The sequence below is a fragment of the Danio rerio genome, chromosome 2 (genome assembly GCF_049306965.1).
Source record: "Danio rerio strain Tuebingen ecotype United States chromosome 2, GRCz12tu, whole genome shotgun sequence".
In the NCBI taxonomy this organism is placed as follows: Eukaryota; Metazoa; Chordata; class Actinopteri; order Cypriniformes; family Danionidae; genus Danio; species Danio rerio.
In genome coordinates, this window is record NC_133177.1 from 34,348,496 (window position 1) to 34,375,277 (window position 26,782).

The following is a 26,782-nucleotide window of genomic DNA, read 5'->3' on the forward strand; positions in this document are numbered from 1 at the left end:
AGATGCGGAGCAGCGCGTTCAGAGCTTCAGTAAAGCACTGTGGTGCTGCGGCTGCTGCTGCTTTCACCTGGTTTTTCTTTAAGATATTCAGCCCAAGAAGAAAACAAGTGAACTAACAGACACCCTGCGGACTGCCAGCTTCTCTCTGGTTCTCGGGTTGCAGCCAGCAGGCAGAAGAGGACGCATCCTCATTCACCTCAAGTGGATTTCCATCGTGAACACGCTCTCATGGAGGGAGAGAAAAAGTGTGCGCACTGAGCAGAAGTTTGTTGAACATTGTTCGCGAATTGTTCCTGTAGTTTTACAAGCTAAGCACCAGTCATAGGGATTGAAAAGACCCTACGCATGTTTCAGGTGGAATATTAGTGAAAGTTCAGCGCTTATTCTTGGGTCTGCGCGTTGACATGAGATTGATGTGAAGGTTTGGCTCGTGACGGAACGGTGCACCTCAGTTTGACCACGATGAAGGGTAAGATGCGTTTCTACATTTTAGCGATGTCTTTTTAAGACAGGTCTCTGGAGTCTATCCACGCGTTTCTCTCTTCAGTTTTCTGCTTTTCTTTCTCTTGTGAGAGGAATGTGTGTTACTCCAATGCACGAAACATCTGGTTGCGATTAACTGCTCGTGGTTTGTAAGGTTGGCGGCTTGTTTGGCTGAACTGCCACAGGACAGCTGAATAGCGGGATCTACACGCACAGCCTTGTGTTGATGACCTGGCTATTGTGTGGGATCTTCCGTGACTTGCTTCATCTTGAAAAAAAAAAGAAAAGAAAATGCGTAGCCACGTTTCAAATGAAACATCTGGCAGAGTGTGAAGAAGCTTTTTTTCATCAAGAGTTGAATAACCTCTGCAAAGTTTCTATTCAGATTGTATGAGTTTAACATGTTGGGTTAATCCTTTACACTCATTGTTTATAATTAAAGGTGCACTTTTGGTATTTTTACTTGCTTTTGTTATTACTTTTGCCATAGACTAGGCTAATTAAAGGACTAGTTCACCAAAGCATACCCACGGTTGACACAACCTGCTTCAAGCGTTTGCTTGTTATTTATTCTGCTACACAAAAGAAGATATTTTGAAGAGTGTTTCTAACCAAGCAGCTGATGGTCCCCACTGAGCAACGTATTCAACTGTTGTGTTACCAAATCCATCACAATATCTTCTTCTGTAATTTACACTTGAAATTAACATTTATTTCCAAAATCTTAATTCTTATATGATGTAAATATTAAAATATTATGTATCAAAAGAGTTTTTATGATTACACATGAAGTGGGTCCATTCTCAAAGATATTAAGATCACATGATCACTGTGTCAATCAAGGCTGTATCTTGATCAGAATAGTATTTTATAGTAGTGGTACTGTATTTTAAAGCACATTTTTTGGTGTAATTCTCGTTGGCAAAGTAATCTTTTGTGAATAATACTTTGAAATATCCACAAATTTGCATATCAGCTTTGATTTATTGCTGTATAAAATATGGTGCCATTTAAACTTTTAATTCATTTTAATTAACAGTTTAGAACTGTGAAATTCAGGGACAAAGTGCATAGTTTGCATAACTAGATATTTTCATCAATCGGTTGGCATTTCTGTTGTAAACAGTTGAAATATATAAATGTCAATCCTACCTCTGTTTTAACAATAAGCCAATGCTTTGTGGTTGAATTTGTGTCCTGCTTTGATGAACTGCAAACTTGAATTAGACATTGACAAGCACTGTTAGATGGCTAAAAGTGTACTTTAAATACAGCTGTATTTTAGTCAGTGAATGAGATCAAAAGTATACTAAAATAAATAGTAACATTGTTAGTCAGTATAGTGGCAAAAAAAAAAAAAAACTTTCATGGGGTCTGGCTTAATTGTAGACCATTGGGATGAATGATTAAAAAAAGGGCTGAGTTCAACTTTGTGACACATTCCCCTAAATCCAAGGTACAGTAAGTCGAGCTATGGTAAGTAAAGGATCAGGATTATGTCATTAAAATGAAAAGCCTCTCAGTACTTTTTGAGGTTGTTGAAACTTGTGTTTTCTGAGGTCCAAGATGTTTTCCATTTTGAGAGCTTCTTACAGTAAAAACAGCCCCCACATTTCTCCATCCTGAGTCAGTTTGCATGTCCAACGGCCAGATGTTCTGACAAACACCAAGCCTTCACATTACTTTTTTGTGCCTGAAGAGTTATGCAACATGTAAAAGTTGATCTCTTGTTTAATCTAAATAGTGCCATCTAGTGGAAGTGACATTGTTACAAAGCGCTCTCATTTTTATGGGGACCTTTAAAATCTTGCCTGAGTAGATGTCTAGTTTTAATTAAATAAATGTATGACAGAGCAATTTAAAATTACTTTAACAAATCACCTCTAATTGTGTAAAAATTGATGCCTTCAAACAAATGAGCTGTTTTTGGCTGTTTTCATTTTTTAAAAATAAAAACCTGTAAGTCATGTTAAGGTATGATGATTAGTGAACAGTGCAAAAGTTTGGCTTATTAAATGTTTTTAAAGAAATGATTACTTTTTGTTAGAAAGGAAATATTAACTTGATAATCAAAAGTAACAGTAAACACTTGAATAATTGTACAAAACTAAATATTTTTCAAAAGAGAATTTATATAGGTCAAAAGAAAATAAATATGAAATCAAGCAGAACAACTGAGCTCATAATACTGACTGACAGTTTTCCTGTGATTTGTCTAGATTTTGACAAAATGAAAAATAAATGAGAAAATAATTAATAAAATTTATGGTTATTAATAATGATAATTTAACTTACCAATCAGTTCAAGGCATTATCACATTTATGATTATTTAACTAAGCAAACGTTTGGGGTTAGCATATATCTTGGTCAGTAAAGACAAATACAGTGGAGGAAATTTAACATTCCTGGGGATACAAACAAAAACAAAACAAACATAAAAATGGGTTGTGTGTAATAACAATGGAATGACACAAGGAGGAAATACTGAACTACTGAAATGTATTTACTTTATATAATAGGCTTTTTTTGTGATGGCATCTTAAAGTTGCCTCTCGTATGAAGAATGAAGTCACATGTATTGCTCAGGTGTAAGTTTTTCACAGACTTCAATATAATGGGTCTCGTCTATCAAATCTGATTTAAGTCAGGTGATTGGCTGTGCCATTCTACAGCCTAATTTTCTTTCTCTGAACGCATTTCCTTGGCTGTGTTTTGGATCATTGTCTTGCTAAAAGATGTTGGACTGAAGAAGCTAATATTCGTTTTCAATGACAAAGGGCAGAGAAGTCCTGAAGAACTACTGAGAGATTTCAGCTGCTGTCTGGGCTTTCACTGCCTTTCTACACCTCCCTTTCTTCATGTGTTCAATACTTTTACCCTGTGTTGTTTCATTTTATTACACATAACCTAATATGTAAAGTAATTAGATTTGTTTTCTTTGGGTTTATGGTTTTATTTGGTTATAACCAACATGCAGGGGAATTTTTAAGTCAGTGGCACCTTTAGAAATATGTTTTCTAAGAAAATTAGTGACGTGTTCAATACTTATATCCACAGGGTTTGTGTGTATATTTCAACAAAGATTTGCAGAAGGATTGTAGTTTCCACAAAATGATTAAACAATTGTCAACACTTAATAAAAATAAAATATACATTTTATAAAAATAAAAAGTGACAAACTGTTCTCCTTGCCTGGATTTTGGCCAAACATAAAAAGTAAATTCAATATTTCTGCTTCATTATTTTTCTTTTGGTTGCATGGATGTTTATTTACCAGTAAATCTATTGAAGGCATTAACATATTAACGATTAGTAAACAGAGCAAAACTGCAGATGGAAATAACCTAATAAGGCTGTTCAGACCACACACTGTGAATTACTGTTCCCCTGAGCCTCTCTCATCCGCGCTCCTCACTGATGCTCCTCAATAGACAACATATTTAACCTTAAAGGCTTCATTTCAAGCAATAATTCTCTGGAAAGTCATATTTCAGGCTGTGGTGTTGTAAAAATGTAGTGTTTTTGGGGTATGTGGGAGCTTTGTTCTTGTGCGTTTCCCAGAGTGTTGTTTTTATTTTCAGCAAAAAAGACTGAAATAGCTGTCAGCTTTAGTCTACATTGCTCTGTTTGTCCCCCATTTTTCCACTCTGAGGTTTGTGTGTGTGTCCAGTTTGAGGTCACGCTCAGTGGGGGTTTTTGACGGACTGTTCCTCCTCCCACCTGCGGTTCAGACTTTAGTATCAGATTGAGGGGGAGAGACTGGGCTTCAACTACAGAAACACATGTTCTTCCTTTATTTTCTCTGGCCTTTGGACAATGACACATAAAACCGCCTGGAGTCACCCCTCTCCTTTCCCAGGAGCATTGTAGCCACATGAGAGAGGGCTGTTAGGCAGACAGGAAGAGGAAGTTGAGGATGGTATGGTTTGGTTAACTCATGAATGGGCCATCTTTGCTGCTGTTTTTTCAGCAGTCAGATCCATATCACATGCTGGTTTATCAGTTCCAAATGCTCATGTTTGTTTGTTTAGTTTGTCTGTCTTGGTATAATATATTGGCCTTGCTTTAAGGGAAACGTGTTATTATGTTTCAGATCTTTCTGTCTGTGTCTTTCATTGAAATAATACACTAATTACACAGTTATGGAAAAAATTTATGCGAGAGCACATGAAAATGCTTGCTTTCTCTGGATTTACTTGATTTATTAGGCATGGGTTTCAACTATTGTCATTTAAACCGTTTATTTTAAACACTGGCATTGATGAATCTAAATATGTCTGAAAAGATGGCTTTTTTATTTAATTAAAGTAAAAAAATAATCTAAATGGACAATTAAAAATGTATAAGAAGTTTTATACAGAAGAAAACCGTTTAAAATTAGGGATATACTTTTATTTGAAAGAAATTATTACTTTAATTCAGCAAAGTCGAATGAATTGATCATAGTGTCAGACTGGAGACTGAGGAGTGGAGGAATAAAGAATATTGTCTTGAAGTCATACATTATATAAGGACATCATTTACGCAGCATTTTCTACACTAACATCATTGTCATTTGTCACTTTTGCAGACGACTTCAATGATGAAGAAGAAGTGCAGTCATTTGGCTACAAAAGGTTTGGTAAGTGTATTGCATTGTCTGATAAGTTTCTGCTTATCTACTCACACTATCTGTACCATGCCCGAGCCTGTTTCCCAGGTCGTTTGAGAAGTGAGTGCGCTGAATCGGGCTCAAGCACGGTTCACTTGGCCGGCCCTGGCCCGGTTGGAAGAGGTGGGCCTGAGCGCGGTTCACTTGGGCTGAAAGCGAGACGTGACTTTTAAGGGATTGTTTCATATGGTTTTATTAATCAATCTTACTGATCAGTGAAGGCAAACTGCCGTAGTTTATTAAATACGCAAACCCCTCACTGCATGACAGCTGCGCACCTTCAGCAAACCTCCTCATTCCTGCAGCACGAGGGCTTTATGATTGTTTATGAGCACTAAAAGTGGCGGATCTGTTCGGCAAAATATCTGACTGCGTTTCACCGCATCCCTAAGGACTGTTTGGCGAAATATTTGACTGCATGTCAATGCATATCAAACGACTTAAACGGTATAACTAGAGAAATCTCTGTGCTGCGTGAGAGCGAGTTTACTGAACAGCAGCATCGATGACGTAAGCGTGCCAAGGCCCGATTGTAATGTGAGTGCGGGCCGTCTGGGAAGACGGTAGGGGGGACAAGCGTGCTTTGGCCCGGTTCGAGGCAACTGTACATACTGTAAGTACGGCCTTAGAGTCTCTGTTTCATTGTTCTCCACATATCAGCTTTGACGTGTTTTCAGTGTTTTAAAGGTGAATTGGTGGATTTAACTTTTAATCGGGAAAGCTGATTATCAGTTACTCAAGGTCATGCCCTGGTCTCCATCGCAGTTATTTTCCCCTCCAAACATGTGCTGTTATCATTAGCCATCATTTGTCTGGCGGATGTTTTAGTGTACAGATATGGAGTCTCTGTCTTTGCTTTGCTTTTAGATCAAACTGAGTACAAAAGTACATGTCATATTGTTTTCATCATGACGCTTTTGACCCGAAAACTGGATTGAGATCAGAAAGTTGACCTTGAAATATAGTGGACCTTAGTGCCTGCTCATATCTTACTATACATAGTAAATAAAATATAAATAGGAATACAACAATCAGCAGCTTAAAATGGCATACTGGGTTTTGGCTACGAGAGAAAATGAACAAGAGTTGGCACATATTTAAATTCCATCTATCAGCATTGATGATGATGTTGAGTTGAACTGAATTAACATTAATCTGACTTGATATTCGAAATGGTATTGATATCTTTTATAGAACTGCCTTTTGCTGAACAGAACTATTATCACATCAAACAAAAAATACTGGGTTGTTTCAACCCAACATTGAGTTCAGAGTTCAATCATCATTTCAATTTTAACCCAACCATTGAGTTTGTTAATTTTTGCCAAACTTTGGGTTAAAACAACTAGCATTTTGGAGTGCACTGTAACTTCATTTATTCTTTAATTTTCGTTTCGGCTCACTCCCTTTATTAATCTGGAGTAACCACAGTGGAATGAACTGCGGATGCCCTTCCAGCTGCAACCCATCATTGGGAAACATCCATACACACTCATTAACACACATACACTACGGACAATTAAGTTTACCCAATTCACCTATAGCGCATGTCTTTGGGCTTTGGGGAAACTGGAGCACCCGGAGGAAACTCACACGAACACGGCGAGAACTTGCAAACTCCACACAGAAATTCCAACTGACCCACCTAGCGACCTTCTTGCTGGGAGGCGATTGGGCTACCCACTGCAACTTATAAATGATTATTTAGCAATATTTTATCTCTGTGAAGCTTTTTTGATACATTCTGTATGGTAAAACGTGTTACACAAATTAATATGACGATTTTGTAAAAAATTTTATAAAATGTGAAAAAAAAAATGTCTGCATAATATCCGCTTCTTAAATGTGATGTCACATAAAGCAGCCTCCAGGTCCAAGCGCTCTATCAAACTGTATGGGGAGACTCAATAAATGGTAACAATAAACATTTACAAAGAGATGCAGTACTTTCAAATATCACAATCACAATTTATATATCCATGTCTAATATCCGATGTCCAGAAAGTGATATTTAAAAAAATATTGGTGTTTGTGATGCAGCGAGTCCAGAGACTGATACACTGTGCACACTATGATTTTATACAAAATTTATTTTAATGTGTGATAGGACTAAAAAGTGTTCATAAACAAATAATTTCTCAATTCAAAAGAGTAGCGGCTTGGACCCAGAAACAGTATTCCATAGGTCACGACTTCACGAGCAGATACACAGGGCTTTTGGGCTAGGTTTTGCTTTGTAGCTTCAATAAATTGTAGTAAACCATTGTAGATTACCTGGATCTCCGTTGTGGTGGATGTTTACAGTTCGCTAAGATAAAGGACTCTATTTTGAAGATCCATGCGCAAAGTCCAAAGCGCAGGGCACAAAAGCATTAAGTACGTGTCTGAATCCACTTTTGCTATTTTAAGGATGGAAAAATCCGCGTTGCGCCGTGGCGCATGGTCTAACAGGGTTGAGCTTATTCTCTTAATGAGTTATAGGAGTGTTTTGAAAATAAACCAAACAGAGTCTTATCTCCAATTCCCTTTAGGAGTCAGTTGCGTCGCGCCATAGCGCATTTGCTATTTACATGATGGATTTTGTAAGTGGAAAAACTGAACGCTTCACTAGTAAGAAAACAGTTAAACAGAGCATCTACAGGAGAGAATGAGAGAGGAGCCTCCTCATTATTTACTTTCACTTTCAAGCTTATGGATAGGGAAACGTGTTGTACGCACACACATCAATTAGCCTATAAATAATTAATTTTGTTTGTTAAGCGTAAAGATTTGTTTCAAAACTAATTCTAAATTCAGTTCTAATTTCCAGCAAACGAATAAATGAACAATAATAATGAAGTGAGATCAAAAAAGGGAATTATATACAAATACACATGCTGTGCCCCATATGGTCTAAAACCTGACAGGTGGTCAAATCTAAGCTTGTTTTTAATAAAAAATATAAATATGCATATAATAAATAATACTGCTAATAATAATAACATTATACAAAAGCATAATGTTATGAATAAACTGAAAAAGCCCCCCGAGGGGGTGAAGGCATGAAAGTATGGTTTTTATATATATGTAGGCTAGAAAATAATATTTCTTTGTAATATTTTAATCCTTTAATTCTTTTTCATATGTAAAGATATTTGCGCATTGCTCTACATCTTGTGTGTATTAAGCAGTGTGTAAGCGAGGCTCACAACTAACGCGCTCTGCGCTGGACTTAAGACCAGCTTTGATCTGGTCTATTGAACAGTCTATTTAAGTTCCTCAAAATAGCAACGCGCCAGCAAAGCGCCTCAACACACCTCCTTCTTTAGACCAGAACGCCTATGGGCGCACAAATGAGCGCAAATGCATTTGCTTTTTATAGAGTGTGGCGCAAAACGTCAAAACCACTCTTGCGCCAAGCTGAACTAGCAAACAACAATTGTGTCGTGCCTTGCGTCGCATTGTGCCAGGTGTATAATAGGGCCCAAAGACTAACTGGGCCAGGATTGGATTGCTAACTCACAAAAATCAGCTTATTAAAATAACCTGTTGTCCCTTTTTACATGCAATCCAAGACCCGAGGTCTGTTGCACAAAGAAAAAAAATATTTTTTTCCTGGTAAGTTTATGTTTAGTTTGAGCAATTTTTGAGTTTTCGGGCTTAGGAAGGTGGATTGGTTTTGATTGGGTTTTTTGTTACCATGGTTTATGCCACACAGCAAACCTCCTTTGAGTTTGCAAACCTAAACTGGACCAATCAGCAGTTAGAAAAGTGACATATCTGATGCATTAAAGCACCTCTTAGTTCCCCTGTGTCTTTTTTGCTGCAAATGAAAGCCATATTGTCAAACAAGTTATTATATCAACTACAATTATTCATGCTAAGATAATATTTGGAACTTATAGTTAAGTAAACTAAACTAAAATAGGTAAGTAATAATGGTAATAGCTTTCAATTCAAATTTCCTGTAAGAAATGAAGTGAGAAGTGTTGCTGCACGTGTCACTTTTATGGGCATTTAGTTCAGAGTTGATCTCAAACTCTTGGATAAACCCAGAGTTTATATCAAGCATTGTAAAACCACTTAACCTGGTCTTAACCAGCTTGGATTTGTTTGGTTTTGTCAACTTGAAATTACTCTTTAATCTAAAGTTTGTTTGTTTTGTGCAACAGGCCTCTGGCAATGCAAGTAAACTGTGTTTTTGTTATGTTATGGTAAACTAAGAATCAAAGTAGAAATCTTGTCAGCAGGAAATTTATGTTTTATATATTGTACTATCATAATGCAGCACTTTTAATTGCAATATGTCTAGAAAGAAAGCATTTGCATTTTCTTATCTCTAGCTGCAAAATGCTTGCACTTTCTTGATGCACTTGGAATCTGACAGTGAATTTATTCTTAAACATTTAAACATTTTTAATTGATGACTAGTAATTGTCTTTTACAGCTCTTTTATTTATCATTAACTGTAGAACAGAAGCTCACATTTTTTGACCAAAGTGTTAACATTGCATTCCTTGTTTACCATTGTAAGATGCAATTTTTTAAAACGGAATGGTCTTGAGGGGTAATGGATGTTAGGGAAGATACATGTTGACATTTAACATCTGCTCTTAATCCTCCTACCTTTTTCTATTTGAGAAGTGCCATGTTTAATTACGCCACTGTCGCCCAAGAGAGGCCTTCAGCAACAAATCACATTAACTGAGTAATTCACTTGTATATTACCTATGCATTAAGGCATTTGTAAATCTGTAGTCTTAGGTGGTCCTGAAAGAGGTTTTAGGTTTCAGCCTGAGCTTCCATCATCCAACTAACAGTTATTAAAGCAGAATGAGTTATTTCCCAGCATGACTTCAATTTCATTTCATGCAGAGTAATAATGTGCTGTTTGACCTAGGAGGTGGAGGAATGGGTTGATAAAGGGCATGAACATTAAAAGTGTAGCTCCTAAAAGTGATTGGACTCAAGCCCACAGTTCATTTGTCACGGCAGAACAGTGGTGCTGAGTGAATTTGTCATGCACCTCATCGGTTTTGAATACTTAGCGGAGTGTTAAGTTAATTAGGCTGAATGCAGATGCTTTAAGGTTTATAGCCTACACTTTGGGGTTTAGGTTCCCTTGCCTTTTTCCTAAATGTTATTTCAAGAGAGCCGAATTAGGTTTAGTGATCGACTGGTATGGAGTCTTTTAAAGTGTATTTCTTACGATTTGGGGTGAAAGGTGAGACCCTAAAGGCTTTTAAAAACAGAAAGCATATTAAAAGCGAGTCAAGTGCCTACTATTAATGTTAGTTAATGTTTTGAATTGCTTTTGTGAAAATGCCTTGCCCAAATATGGGTGAAAAAATCTTACATTGTCATTCAGTATAACAGATGTTTGTGCCAAAATGAAACACTACAACCATTCTGACCAGTACGTACTGAAATAACCATACTAATTATTAATTATTTAAAATGATTGCTGAGAAATGGGTCATATCTAGTGATTTAAAGCAGTGCTTAATTTTTGAATGGAACAAAACCAGGAAATAAAAGTTATCGTGACAGACGTCCGCCATACAATTTCAGTTTTCCTGGAACATGGTGCTACTAAGCAGTTTATACAAAAAACAAATAAAAATTTTTGATCGGCCTTTAATTATTTTGTATGACGTTATGGGTCAACAAACATAATTGTATGAAACATCAATACTCGGTTTACTACGACTACTGACATTTAGTTCACATCACTATTATGTGCCAAGCAAAAATTACTCACTCAATCCAATCTTCAAGAAGAGCCCACAGTTACCTCTTCCGTCATGTTTTCTGGCTGAATTGAGATCATTTTGCTTCTGTCTCCTGCTATCCTGATCCAGGGGCACAGTTTCATCTTCTCGAGATCTCTTTTGATCAGGTCCTTTATCAGATTTATTCATGGTTTTAAGAAATAATATATGCTTAACTGCCTCTGCCATTTTAAAGATACTAATATTATTTATGTAGGCCACTATGCCTTTAATTATTTATTTATTTATTTATTTTCTCTGCTCACTGCGCGCGGAACAATCACCAACCAATGAGAGTGATTGTAAATGTTGGAAAGCTGATTGGTCAAAAGTGACTACCTTTGTGTGTACAATCTACGCAGCTTTGCTCGCTGTTTTTAACTCAAACTCAATCTCACACACATCTCTCTCTCTCTCTCTCTCTCTCTCTCTCTCACACACACACACACACACACACACACACACACACACACACACACACACACACACACACACACACACACCCATCAGGTATTCACCATGCAAAAGTTAATGCCAGATCAGTTTAAATAAATACCAGAACACAAATCGTGAATATCAGACATTGCCCGGAATAGGATCCAGCAAGGTCCAGCTCAATATAAGCGCTGGTTTTAAGAATAGTGAACGAGATCTTGGTCCAAACTGACAAGATGCGTGTCACACAGTTGCTGCCGGTTGAATTGGATTGAGATTGAAAGTTAGCTGAAGATCTGGTGATAGTGGAAAACGTGTATGGCGAACTCATTGTCAAGAAAAAAGTTTGTGATGATTTAAGCTTTGTGTTACACAATCCTGCTGGATGTAGTCATTGCAAAATGGACACACTGTGGTCATAAAGACATGGTCAGTAACAGTACCTACTACCCAGGTAGACAGTTGTGTTTGAACTATCAATATAAGGCTAGATGGATCCATGCTTTCAGGTTGTTTAAACTGAATTCTGATCCTGTCATCCAGATGTTGCCACAGAAATGGAGGGTTGTTGAGGCTCATTTGTTGGCTTGAAGGGTCTACGCAAGGATGTGTGTTTTTCTAAGTGGGTACACACTCATTTTTGCTGAGTCTAGTTCTAGTCAGAAGGGCATGGAAAATATTTAAAACGCTTTTCTCTGTGGCAAAACCAGACAATCAAAGCTGTCTGTTTGGATCTGTCAAACAGTTTGATTTTAATACATTTTCACGATTAAGTTGATTATTTTCCCCTTCACTCAAAATATCAAAGTGCTGCCACATATTTGGCAAAAGTTGCTCTTCATCCTTGAGTGGAACAGAAGGGATTCCTTTTACTGCTTTATAAGCTTTTGACATGGAAATACAGAGTTTCTTGGTTGTTTTTCATTTGGAAAAAGAGCTGGAAGGATGGAGATGTATGAAAATACTGAAAGAAACCATTTTAGATCATTTCAAAGAAAATAAATGAGCAATACCACGACCTGGCAGTAAAATACGTGAGTTGTTATTTATTGCTCACACATAAATAATGATTAGGAAAATGGTACATTCTGGTACAAGACCCATAAGGTACTTAATGTTTTGAAATGGTACATTCTAAGAAATAATGGTACAAGAGCTGTCACTGGGGTGATACCTTTTCATTTTTAACTAAAGGGTCTATATTGGTACTTTGTAGGTATCATTAATAAGGACCCTTAAGTTACAAATGTGTACCTTTTGAAAAAAGTAACACCCCAGTGACAGCTCTTGTACCATTATTTCTTAGAATGTACCATTTCAAAAGATTAGGTACCTAATGGGTCCAAATACTATCAAGACAATAATCAAATTTTTTAAAAATACCATTAAAAATAAATACACGTTTTGAACTTGAAGCATGAAAAGTACTGAAATTATGTTTCAAAACATTTGTCATTATATTTAGGTAAATTCTCTAAACACTATTTTTATTTTTATGTAATCTTTTTGTAAACCAAAAGCAAAATATTGGTTGAGAAAATATTGTGCTATTGCATATGTATTAAAGTATGTATTACATTCACCGGCCACAATATTAGGTACACTTTACTAGTACCAGTTGGGCCCCCTTATGTCTTCAGAACTGCCTTAATTCTTTGTGGCATAGGTTCAATAAGGTACTGGAAATATTCCTCATAGATTTTTGGTCCATATTGACAATAGCATCACGCAGTTGCTGCAGATTTGTCAGCTGCACATCCATGATGCGAATCTCTTCCCAAAGGTGCTCTACTGGATTGAGTTCTGGTGACTGTGGAGGCCATTTGAGTACAGTGAACTCATTGTCGTGTTCAAGAAACCGGTACTAATGGGCCCAAAGTGCGCCAAGAAAATATCGCCCACATCATTACACCACCACCACCAGCCTGAACATCTAAATGTCACAGCAGAAATCGAGACTCATCAGACCAGGCAATCATTTCTAATCTTCTATTGTCCAATTTTAGTGAGTCTGTATGAATGGAGCCTCAGTTTCCTGTTCTAAGATGACAGGAGTGGCACCCGGTAAGGTTTTCTGCTGCTGTAGCCCATCCACCTCAAGGTTCGACATGGTGTGTGTTCAGAGATGCTTTTCTACATACCTCAATTGTAACAAGTCATTATTTGAGTTACTGTTGCATTTCTATCAGCTGAAACCAAACTGGCCATTCTCCTCTGACCTCTGGCATTAACAAGGCATTCGCGTCCACAGAACTGCCGCTCACTGGATATTTTCTCTTTTTCGGCCTATTCTCTGTAAACCCTAGAGATGGTTGTGCGTGAGAATCCCAGTAGATCAGCAGTTTCTGAAATGGCCCGTCTGGCACCAACAACCATGCCACATTCAGATCAAGTCACTTAAATCCCCTTTCTTCCCCATTCTGATGCTGTTTGAACTGCAGCAGATTGTCTTAACCATGTCTACATGCCTAAATGCATTGAGTTGCTGCGATGTGTTTGGCTAATTAGAAAATTGCGTTAACAAGAAGTCGGACAGGTGTACTTATTAAAGTGGCCGCTGATTGTATTTTATGCATGTAGTATATCATGTATTATTGCAGTGTGTGTCATCCTTGTGTGTTTTGTAGTATGGATGTAGCATGTCAGATTGAGTGTTTTTTTATTTTGCTTGAATTTTTTTTTTTGTAGTGCTGTTCTGCCATGCTGGCTCCAAACATGCTTGTGTGTTTTTAATATGCCTGCAGAGACCAGAGGGATAGAGGTGGATGGAAAATGAACATTTGTCTGTTCTTGAGCCTACAGGGTCTGTGGGGGTAAACTGTCAGGGGGGTCTGGAGGATTTCATCCTTATCTCAAGCCTGTTGTAACCTGCATTAGGAGAAGGGTACGCAGTTCTCCAACAGAAGATAGGAATTTTCCTTTCTCCAGCCTGTGCACAAATAGTCAATTCCCAGCAGGAGGTTCATGGCATGAGCTGTAAGGATTCTGGAAAGGGTTTGGGTCAGCGCAGGGTCAGGGCAGTGTAAAGGCACCTTTGCTGGAGCTCTCAGTGGTGGAGACAGTTTGGAAAGAGAAGATGAGAAGCCAGACAAATCTGAGCTGAGCATTTCTTCCTAAAACAATGCAGTTTACATAGTGACACGAAAGATTTAGAGTAAATCTTGCTTGTTTATGCTGAATTGACTTGTTGTTGAAGGCTTTGACTAAATTCCTGCTTCTCAGTAGTCCAGCTTTTGTATGACGGGGAACAGACCAGGAGCGGCGTTTTCTTCGAGTAAACAAGGAATGCAATCAAATCTCTCCTTCTGCACTCTTGACAAATAGATATAAATTCAGCATGTAACATGAACCATCTGTTGAGCTCTACTGTTCGAGGAGAACGGGTCAAGTTAGCATCCGTCCAGTCTCATAGATGGTCTTCGGAGATTGCCTACTATAACATGCGGTCATATGATAGGGTGTCACACCTATATGATGGATGGACTCGGTGCCTTTTCTTGCACCACAGGGTCTGGCGCTCATTCAAAAACAATACATGTCAGTGATGGAGACCAACTCTTTTCTTTTGGCATTACCAATAAAAGACAGGCCCCGAGTGCAGCGCTGTGTCTGATATATTAATGAAAGTCTTTTGGCTCCCAGCTCTGCCAAAATCAACTCTGCACTTCCTGGCCTTGAAAAAAAGGTAGAGTGAAAGAAAGAAAGATGTGTATTTTCCTTCACTCGACTCACAGTACTACTTACTGGCAATCCATTTTGCAGAACTGGCCAAGACAGAGGCACAGTGCCTTTGTTTCTGAGACTTAGATTACTTTGGCTGTCAAGAGAACTGACGCACTGTATTATTCTTGATCGGGTTACACTTTTAAACTTATTTAATGTATAATTTAACCCAGATAAGAATACTTAAATGGTTAATAATTGCAACAAAAAAGCTAGAGGAAATCTTCTTCTGATGGCTGACATTTGGACAGTAATAACTTTGAATTATGGGACAAAGTATTTCTCTTTATGGTACATCTGAGTTCAATTGCGCATGGCTCCACTGAGTGTTGTAAAATGATCCAAACGAATCCATTTAATTTTGTAGTCCATTTTTTATGTCTCTGAACATAATTTGTGTTTATATTTTGTTTCTTAGTGACCTAATGAGTGGAGTGGCACCGTTTTCCTGCAACATGTTCTTGCCATATCTGGCATGGAAGTGTATTCAAACGCTAGATTAACTGGCCATGGTTATCCAAGCTAAAATTGAAGAATATTTTACTATTGGCCACAAAAAGAGACTCATCTTCAGTTACTACGTTTGCTTGTTGGTACTTACAAGCCCAAAGTGTTCCAAGAAAATAATCCCCACACCATTACACCACCATCAGCCTGCACCATCTATTCATGAGCTGAGGGATTCATGCTTTCATGTTTACACCAAGTTCTGACCCTAGCATCTGGATCTAGCAGAAATGGGATGGATCATAAGATCAGGCAACCTTTTTTCAATCTTCTGCTCCCCAATTTTGGTTAACTTTTGTAAATTGTATCCTGTTTCCTGTTTTTAGCTGACAAGATTGCAGCCATTGTGGTCTTCTGTTTCAGTGGTTGATTAGAAATGCTCTTCGGCAGAGTTTAGTTGTTACAAGTAGTTTTTTGAGTTACTGTTGTCTTGAACCAGTCTGTCCATTCTCCTCTGAACTCTGACATCAACAGAGCATTTTCTTCCACAGAACTGCCTTTTGCTAGAAATTTTCAGTTTTCAGACAATTCTGAGCAAATCCCAGAGATAGCTGCATGTGAAAATCCCCGCAAATCAGCAGTTTCTGAAATACTCAGCCTGTCTCGGCCATGCCCAATCATACTCACCTAAAATATATTTCCTCCACAATCTGACGGCCAGTTTGAACTTGGAAATCATCTTGATTTAAATCGCATGGGTTTAGCTATGCGACTGGCTGATGTGTTTAATTTAACCCAGAAAGATTACATAGTTAATTATTGTCAAAAAGCAAGAGTAATTCTTCCTCTGTTGGCTGCTTTTTGAACCGTAATAACTTTGAACTATGGGACCAAGTATTTTTCTTCATGGTTCATCTGTAGTGTAATTGGACATGGCTCCACTGAGGGTTGTAAATTAATGTAGACATAACCAATTCAGTTCATAGTTTGTTTCTTAAGTCTCCAAGCGAAATTAGTCTTTATATTATGTTTCTTAATCTCTTACACAATGGAAAGAACGGCACTGTTTTCCTGGTGTTTGTTGTTTTTTGTTCTGTTACGTGTCAAGCATGTCTGGCGTGGAAGTTTATTAAAGATCTTGGTGGTTTTATTGGCTGTGTAATGTGATGAAGCTTGTGAGTGCTTTTAGGCAATTCTGGCTTATGTCAAGCTAGGCTTAGATGCTGCGGTATGAGCAGCCTTGCTGCGTGATGGTCTCTGATTGCTGAGTCAGGATCCAGGTCTTGCGGTGGGCCACCCACTAGCATGAACCCTTCCCACTCCAAATCCCCCAACCCACACTCGTCCCGCCAGCGCAGATGATTCTGCCCAGCTAGAACCTTCTATATACAATAAAGAGCTTAAAGGAACAGTTCGCTCAAGGAATTCTTTAAAGACTCTTTACACAGTCCTTAGTGACCACGGCTGTCGAGCTCCAGAAAGAAGAAGAAAAAGAAACACCGTAAAAGTATCATGAAAGTTGTTCATCCGATTACATATAAAAATTCATTGAAGACATTTGATAGCTTTGCATGAGGGGCGATCTAAAATTTAACAGTACTGTTCAGTTGTACTGTTGCACACTAAAACTAAATTGCAAGTTACTCGCATAGTGTTTTTGTTTTGTATTTTAGAATTTTTGTTTTTTAGAAATGTTTAATTCGAATCATTAAATATATTATACTGCTAAGTTAAGTAATATGTTCTAAGCTTGATTACAAAAACAAACATACCAACAAATACAATTAATGAACAAGTGAATTTTTTTTACAACCCTTACTTCTCAACACAAATAAATTAGAATGAAATACTTAGAAATGTATTTTTTAGAAATCATTCACAAATAGTAATTCTGATGACCTGTTCTTTCCCATTTAAAAAAGCCCCCTCCCTAACCTTTATAAAAAACTTTTCTAAAGTGTGATCTGCTGTTTGTAACGTGCATAAAATAAGTCAGAATAGAGTAACTCTGGGGGTTTTTTTAAGCAGCAAATACAATTTTGTCAGAGTCTTTAGTAATTTCTTTTTTTTTTTTTTTTTTTTTTGTAAAATCCAGAATAATGATCTCCATTTTACAATATAGGCTTATTCTGAAAATATACCCCTATATACATACCTGGAGATCACGAATTATGTAGCCAGAAGTATGTATGGCTGCATTTCGTTGTTAAGACGAACACTACAGAGCAGTATGACGCCATTCCTTTTCGCGCTTACCTCCTTATGGACGGCTTTTCCTTGTTACCAGTTTGTCCATCGGTCAATTGGTGCTTTTGAAAACACTATTGGTTGGGTTTAGGTAGGGCTGTGCAATTAATCGAAAATCCGATTTCGATTTTGGCTTCTAACGATTATGAAAAACCATTAATTGAGATAAACGATTATTGCATCATATACCACCCCCTTTAAAGTTGTACACATTTGTTGCTCTTAAAAGCGCGAAAGACCACATGCTTTTGTGTGTGTGCAGCGCGCGCACAGTCAGAAGCATGCGGTCAGCATTCGGTCTCATTCGCACACTGAGACGAGCAGAGCAGAGCGCACACATCATAAGTCATCTTAACGTGATCGCTTTAATTAGGGAAGTCATTATATAACTGTAGTTTCTTCTGCAGAGAATCAAAAATATATTGCTTAAGGGGGCTAATAATATTGACCTAAAATGGGTTTCAAAATATATTTAAACCTGTTTTTATTCAAGCCAAAATAAGACTTTCTCAAGAAGAAAAAATATTAGAGGAAATACTGTTAAAATTCCTTGCTCTGCTAAACATCATTTGGAAAATATTTAATAAAAAAAAGAAATTCTCAAAATCTCGGTTTAGGGAAGTAGGAGGGTGGGTCAGTCAGTCATTCAGTCAGTCATTCGACATCGGCCTCTGGTGGATTTACACAAGAACTGCAGGCACAACATTTAGAAATTTAAGATCTCAAAAAGCGTACACAACAGCCTCTGGTGGATTTGCAAAATCAAAAACTGCAAAAAAACATAGCTCCTGGGACGTATTTGGCACTCTCCAGAAATTTATATAGCGGTATGTTTTCAGAATGAGCCTGCGTTGCCATTTTAACCAAAAGACTTGATGATTCTCAGTTTGTTCAGAATTGGGCAGCTCTGTCCGTATAACAAACCATCACTCTGTTGCTCAACGTAGAGAAGTATTATGGTAACACTTTACCTCACACAAATGTATCTCATGCTTTATTTTATTGTCTAGAACAGGGTTTTTGAGCTTGTCAGTATTTGGCTGTTGTAAAAAAAGACTGAGTGACATTTGTTTGGGAAAATGTTCTTTCCAGTTCTAAATGAAAACATTAATAGCACACATATTTCATGAGGATGAGTAAATAATCCATAATTTTTACATTTTGGATAAACCGTCCCTTTTTAGGAGGAAATGTTTTACAATACTAAATGACTTTAATGCCTGTTGTGTTTTGCTCTGTTTGAATTTGGATGCAGGGATTGTTGACTTTCTCTGAACTGTGCCATGAATTCCATGAAGGATCATTGTTTAATGCTGTAATTTGCTGTATTCAAAGGTCTCTTTTGGCTTTTTGTTGCCAAGCATGTTCTTTGGCAAATCCTGTAATGAAATGAGATCATGCCTTTGAGACTAAAGCCATTAAACGAATGTCACCACATAATTGTGCACACATTAAAAAAAAGAATATCAGTATCACGCTTTACTGACATCAGCTGAAAATCATGTATAATATGACATGACTGCATGGCTGACCGTAAATCAGTGTATAATTTGACTGTATTTCTTTGCGGTCAGCCTCTTATCATTCATTTATTAAGGTCTATAAAAGAAACATGTACATTATAAAGAGAAGTGTTACATTTGCACTATTGGCCAAAAGTGTGGGATCAGTAAGTTTTTTTTTGTTTTAAAAGAAGCCTATTCTGAGCACTAAAGTGGTGTTCTTTTGATCCAAAATACAGTAAAAAGTGTAAAAATGTGAAATATTGTTACATTTTAAAATAATTGCTTTCTCATTCATTGAATATAGTCAATCATTTATTCATTAATTTTCCTTAGCCTTGGTCCCTTATCTATCAGGGGCCGCCACAGCGGAGTGAACCACCAATTATTTCGGTATATGTTTTATATCGGAGTAAAAGGATGCCCTTCCAGCCACAATCAAGTACTGAGAAATTATTAATTATAGTTTAAAATTTAATTAATTTCCTTTTATACAGTTGTTTTAATATGAAAAGTTATTACTGTTACTAAATAAAAAGCCATCTGAAGTGCTTTAAAATGTGCATTTTTTTTGTTTGTTTTTTGATTGTTTGATGCAATCTCAACTGAAACATGAAGACAGGGCGGGACATAATGTAGCTTCTCCCTTTTTATTATTATTATTTTTTTTTTTAGCTCTGCCAATGAGAGTGGTTGAGATCTAGCACAGCAAATAAAAACCATCTTGAAGAGGGCGGGACATGCCACAGAGCATTTGATTGGTCAGAAGATTTGATGAGAAACTGAAGTATGAGGTGATGTCAAAAAAATCATTGATGCTTTTAGGTGGAAATGACAAACTGCACACTTTGGATGCCTTTGTTTTCTAAATACAAATTTTGTCATTAGCTTTGGAGCACACTATACTACAGCTTATAGCACAGCTGTCAAATACAATTCCTGGAGGGCCACAGCTCTGCAGTTTATGTCCAACCCTAATTAAGCACACCTTATCAAACTGAGTCCTTCAGTTATGTTTGAAACCTACAGGTAAGTGTGTTGAAGCAGGGTTGGATCTAAACTGTGCAGAGCTGTGGCCCTCCAGGAACTGGATTTGACACCTGTGGCTTATAAATATACTTAACACTTACATATTGATATTAACATAAAAAATAATTATTTTAAATTTATATAATTTAACAACATTAATGATGATTTTTTAAATTATCAATGTTTTTTTCCTGTTTCATAATTTTGTGGAAACTGATTTTCCTTAATTTTACAGTATGGAACTATGATTCTTTGTCAAATGTGTGTGTTTATACAAAAATTAAGTAAAAAAAATTAATTCCACTTTATATTAAGTGGCCTAAACTAATATGTACTTACACAAGAATTAATAGTTTGTTACAAACTATTATACTTATTGTGTACTTATTGTGTAAATACATGTATTTACTGAGTACTTATGCTTGATTAAATACATGTATGTAATTACATCTGTAATTAACTTTTGTAATTACATTTGTAAATACACTGTTGACCATCCCTTCCACCTTAACCCACCCTTAAACCTACCCATGCTACCAAACCTGTCCATAACCCAACCTCTATCCCAACTCAAAAGCACCACAAGTGTTCTCAAATACATTATAAACACATTAAGTACATTGTATTTATTTTTTGATGTAAGTACATAATAGTTAAGGACACTTAATATAAAGTGGGACCAATAATAATAATAATAAGAGGATTAATTTTAAATATGTTTAATATCTTTACAATCACTCTTGGAGAATTTAATAACTCCTATGACTAAAAGTATATATACATTTAATCTATTTACAGGTGCTGTATCAGGTTGTGTATCACAGTTTCCTGAAAAATGTAAAGCAGTTTTCAGCAAAACAATTCAAATAAAACACAGATAAGTAAATGTTTCTTGAGCAGCAGATATTAAAATGATTTCAGCATTATGTGGCGATTAAACTTAAAGTAATCATGCTGAGAATTCAGCTTTAAATCACATGAATTAATTATTTTTAAAACTGTATTTAAAAAACTGTAATAATATTTTACATTCTTTTTAGAATTTTGTTTATGATATTAATTGAGCCTTGTTAAACAAAACAGACTTTTTTTTAAAAGCATTAAATTCGTACAGATTTCAGTGTTTTGACCTGTAGTGCATATGACTACATTTATCCAACCCCCAAAATAATCTGCACCAGCTCATGGGGTCTTTTCAGCTCTCTTTCTCCGTCATGAAAGTTCAGGGCCAGTTTCCAGTACATTACAGTGTTGTGAATGATGGTGCTGTTTTGAATCCCCTTGGAAACTTCAAGATGACATCACATTACTGTCAAGAGCAATGAGGCGTATTGAAAATGGGTTCAGGCAACAGTGGGTTTGTGGGAGGTGTTTTTTTTTTGTTCATGAGCCCCAGCGGTGCTTTTTCCTCTCACTTCCTTATAAAACCAGAGCCATAAAAGATTGAAAGCAAACCTTGATTTCGTAACATGATTTCTATCACTGAGGTCATTAGTATGAGTCCCTCTAGACTCTCTTTAAAGTAAATGTTGGAGCCTTGAGGCTATTATGTTAAACAGCATTTCAATTGATGCTTTTTGTTGCAAATTTGCGTACAATATGTATATCGCTGTATGTATAAAGGCTTAATGCATTGTGCTTTCAAAAATATATATATTTTAACTCTAAATTTAATAGGCTAGGCAGATAAAATGTAAATGAAACTCGTTTTTAACTGCATAAATAATTTAGCATATGTGTCATATTAGATTTGTTGTTTCGTTATTATTTACATAATGTTAGTTTTATTTTTCTACTCCATTTTTATAGCCTTTTAGTTTTAGTAATTCTAGTACTGGCAACATTAATAATTTCTTAGTGTTTATGTTTAATATAATATGTATATTTTATTTTAGCTTTATTTGAATTTGAAAATATTAATAATTGTATTTAGTTTTAGTTGAAGTTATCATTACCAACACTGTTTATAACGTCACTAACCTGCAAGTGGGCTTTTTTCCCACTAATTATATCCTTTTTTAGTAGTAGTAGTAGTTCATCTGGATCATGCATGATTATAATAGCATGTGCCCTTATGGCCTAATCGTTCTAATGCTACGGCATAATGAGGCATGTGTTTATGCTTCAAGGAAATCCTGATGCAATATAGCATACATAAGCATGTAATTATTCACCATGTTCACTACTCTCCAAATGGCCGGTTTATTTGAAACTCTTTTGGCATTGTTTATGCTTTCATCAATAATACAGCAACTACTGTAGATATGCCAGAAAATGACAAAACCGTCTAAACATATGCAAATACAATCTCATTACTGATCACAGACGAAAGTCAAAAGATGAAAAAACTGTATTGTTGGTGCATCTTTTTGTGCTTTAAACTTGGTCATTGAAACCACCACAAAGGTTGAATCTGACTTCAGTAGTAGGAGAATTGAATTGTAGGCAATCTGAGTAAAGGAGCTGCTTTGCATTTATACTGTGAGATTAAAAACAAATAACACATTGAATGTTGGAATGAGAACAAGGTGATTGTGTGACTTCCCTCAAGTCATAGTCAGCAAATGTTGCAACATTCTGCCTGTATAAAAGCCAAAGATGTCTTCTTGCTCTGCTTTTAAATAGATAGTTCACACACAAAAATACAAATGTGCTATCAATTTGCATTATTACAGCTGGTACACATAGTCCAAGTCACTTTTGGTACATAGGTTGCAGGCAGGCTTTTTGGCATATTTGCACTGTAGGAACTGGGACTTACAGCGGAGAAAATAAGTATTGAACACGTCATCATTTTTCTCAGAAAACATATTTATAAAGGTGCTGTTGACTTGAAAAATTTCCCCGGATGTTGATAACAACCAAAACAATCCATATATGCAAAGAAAACAAATCGAATTAGTTCACAAATGATGTTATGTGTTATAAAATGAAATGACGCAAGGGAAAAGGAATTGAACACATGAAGAATGGGAGGCGTAGAAAGGCAGTAAAAGCCTAGACAGCAGCTGAAATATCTCAGTGGTTCTTCAGCAATCCTCTGCCCTTCATCATTGTAAATGAATATTAGATGCTTCAGTCCAACATCTACATTAGCAGGATGATGAAGATGAAATCAGGGTGGACATTTTACCAAGACAATGATCCAAAACACAGCCAAAGAAACTCTCAAATGCTTTCAGAGAAAGAAAATCAAGCTGTAGAATGGCCCAGCCAATCACCTGACTTGAATCCAATATAAAATAAAGATTAGATTTGATCGACGAGACCCACAGAACCATCAAGAATCTTACACTGTTGAAATATGTGAAAAACTATGAGATGAGAGGTGTCTTTAAACTGCCATCACCAAAAAAGCCTTTTATATAAAGTATTAAATAAGTTTCAGTAGTTCAGTACTTTCTCCTTGTGTCATTTCATTGTTATTAAAGACAACTCATTTATCAGATTTATTTATTTTTGTTATATTTTTATGTTTGTATTGTATGGGTTTTTACCTAAATCTGGTTCAAAGCCATCTCAACAGCTCCTTTAAAATTATTATTCCCAAAATAAAACTTGACGTGTTCAACATGTAATTTTCACACTGTGTCTAGCAAAATAGGGAATATAATGTAAGAATACGCTGATTGAGCAAATGCATGGCCGACAGACACTATTTTTATGACACACACTTTCCGAAAGCAGCTTTTCTGTACCTTTTGCCTTTGGGTGTTGTGTTATTTTCTCAAAAAGTTATACTGTAGGACATCATTGTACTCCTTTTAGCTGTTTAAATAGTATAATTTATATGTCTATTTTCCAACCCGATTGTCACAAATCACACAATACACACAGGAATAGCACAGCTTCAGTCAGAGCATCCTCAATCATCCAGCTGCTGTTTTGTTGAATGCGAGCTTGACGTTTCTGACACCCAGAGCAAAGTATAGTTCATAGTGAATCGGCCTGGAGGCGACATGTAGTTCCTGCTGTGACTACCTGGAAGAAAAGACACTAAAATCTGCTGCTGATGCTTTAATTTGATGGTCCTCCGAGTAGTTTTATGGTTAGAGTTTTACTAACTCTGGTAACTAGTTGCAAAGTTACTTATTGAATAAAATAAAAGTCTAAAGGAAACCATTAAAATAATGTGTACCCAAATGTTCTGAATCAATCATCAGGACAGGTTTTACACAATACAACAAAAATGAAGACTTTATCATGTGTACCTTCATAAAAAGGGAGATTCTGCTATGGTTGCAGGCATCATTTTGGTAAAGCAGTTGTAAAAGTAGCATGGATTTAAAGGTATTTGCATTTATTTCGTTCAGTAGACCAATATAGAGAGCAGAATGTCTCTTTCAGCTCATTAGCCAGAGGCTCTTGGCTTTGCATTTTGATTTCCTGTCTCAGATTGTGAGTAGGATCTGCCTGTCTGGCTGGCTGTGAATTATCTCTGTTTTTGTCTCCACACATTTTCCATACATCCTTTTTATGATTTCCTCTGCTTTATTAGACAGTGTATTTCTGTAGTAATATAATACAGATGACTTTCAGGGCTGAACATAAGCATGCACACACATACCTATACTGTGTTTCTGCACTTTTCTCAATATTTTGAGTCTAAGCAGCAGCAGCAAGAACAAAATATGTTTCACTTGTGTTGAAAGATCGTTGTATGTTTAAGCAGTTCTTTAGGCTGCTTTTCACAGAATCGCTAGCTCTGTCATCTCATTCTTTCAGAGTCTCATTGGATTTCTAAAACTGCACATGGCCTTGATCACATAAGGAAATAATTGGAGCCGAAAACAGCCCACACGTGTCCCACTGACTCTGCCAATGTCTTAGGAAAGACTTTATTGCCTAGCTCTGAACTCCAGAGAGAACTTATTCCTATTTCTGCCATTATTTTGCTGCTGTTGTCTTCTATTGGGTCCAGAAACATTACAAAGAAGTTCTTCAAATTGCTTGCTGTTGATTTGTTTACATCAGAACTGCATGTGTCTGATTACGTTTCAGCAGAAACAAGTCAACATGTAAACAAAGGCTTCATGCTGTAGCCCAAGCATGAGCACTTAATGATAAACAGAGGAATCATAATCCCGATTGTTAGTCATCTCAAGGCATGACTTTCCTCAGTGTGTTTTCCAGATTTAGTTTTTCAGGAAGATTTGATGTAGTGAATCTACTCGCTCAATTGAAATGCTCCAGTTTAATTGCCTGTGCTGTTTTTGTCAGTATAAACATCTTTGATTTGGATGCATTGTGCATTTAATCAGTTCATTTGGAAAATGGTTACAGTAGTTCCCAAAAAATGTAATTGTGTCATAAGGCTTTTGTTTTGCTCAGAACATAAATAAATATATTTTTCTGTCACTTCATTTTGAGGCTTCAGACTATTATTTGAAACAGTGACTACGTTTACATAGACACCAACAATTTGATTTTGATGCGATTAAGACAATACTCTAATTAAGAGTTAACCATATGAAATTAATTTAATCAGATTAAGGTCATAATCAAACTAAAGGGAAATCGAATTAAGACGTGTGGAGTATGCCGATTTTAGTCGCATTATTGAAGTGCATTACAGACATGTAAACACCTTAATCGAATTATTACCGTCATGTAGAACTTTTCGCAGCGTTTTGCGACAGGATAGTCCACACACACACACACAAAAACACAAGCGCACGGCTGTTTAACACTCTTTGCATCTACCCAGTCAGTGCAGACCACAGACACCTGCATCGTGAAATGTGGAGGTTTTTTTCTTTCATTCAGCATGCGTCATGAACTTCCATTAAAACAACACTCTTCCAGTAGTTCATAGTTGCATCCAATATCTCGTTTGTCATGGAGGGTGTGCATAAATTGTTCATAAATGAAAGTAAAAGTGCCAAACTGCAGTTAAAGTCAACCAACTAAAAATGAAACACCCGAAATTACATGAAACTCCAGAGGAAATGCGGATAGAGCGGTGACGCAATGACATTAATGGAATTATGTGCTATAACATGTAAAACGGGATCATGAAAGAAACATTCAAAAAGCAACTCATGTAAACATCCCTAATCTTATTATTGTCTTAATTAGAGCAAATGATTTGATTACTGATGTCCATGTAAACATATTCATTGACAGCAGAGCCTTTAAGTTCTACCACTTGTCCCAACACAAATGGATTAAGTTAACTTAATTGCTTTTACAAATTCAGTTGATTGAACATAAAACATTTAAGTTGCCCTAAAAATGCATAAGGTTTTCAATGTGGCTTTGGATGCAAAATGTGAATAGCCTCATACAGATTTAGCCTGAGAGATACAGAGATACAAGAAACTGGTCCTTGTGAACAGCATCAGTTACTGACAAAGTCTCATACATATTAGTCTCTGCTTCCTTTAATAGCAAATGGCTGGTGAATCCCGCATTGCAGCGTAGGTTATTGTATCAATCATCTGAAAAATTACAGGAATAAACACAGCACACGGTTGGCTAGACTGTGGTATTGTTGTGAAAATGAACTGTAACC

The 26,782-nt window shown here is 36.5% G+C and overlaps 1 protein-coding gene across 2 annotated transcripts in view; it reads left to right on the forward strand.

Moving 5' to 3' along the window:
• Positions 1-26,782, forward strand: part of colec12 (collectin sub-family member 12) — a 52,597-nt gene continuing 25,815 nt past the window's right edge. Inside the window, exons 1-2 of one of the 2 annotated variants that reach the window (XM_073918086.1) lie at positions 1-469; positions 5,055-5,105. In XM_073918086.1, the coding sequence (XP_073774187.1) occupies positions 463-469; positions 5,055-5,105 (58 nt within the window). In that variant the 5' untranslated portion in view covers positions 1-462. The remainder of the gene's footprint in view (positions 470-5,054; positions 5,106-26,782) is intronic. The other variant, NM_001122840.1, reaches the window with a different exon arrangement.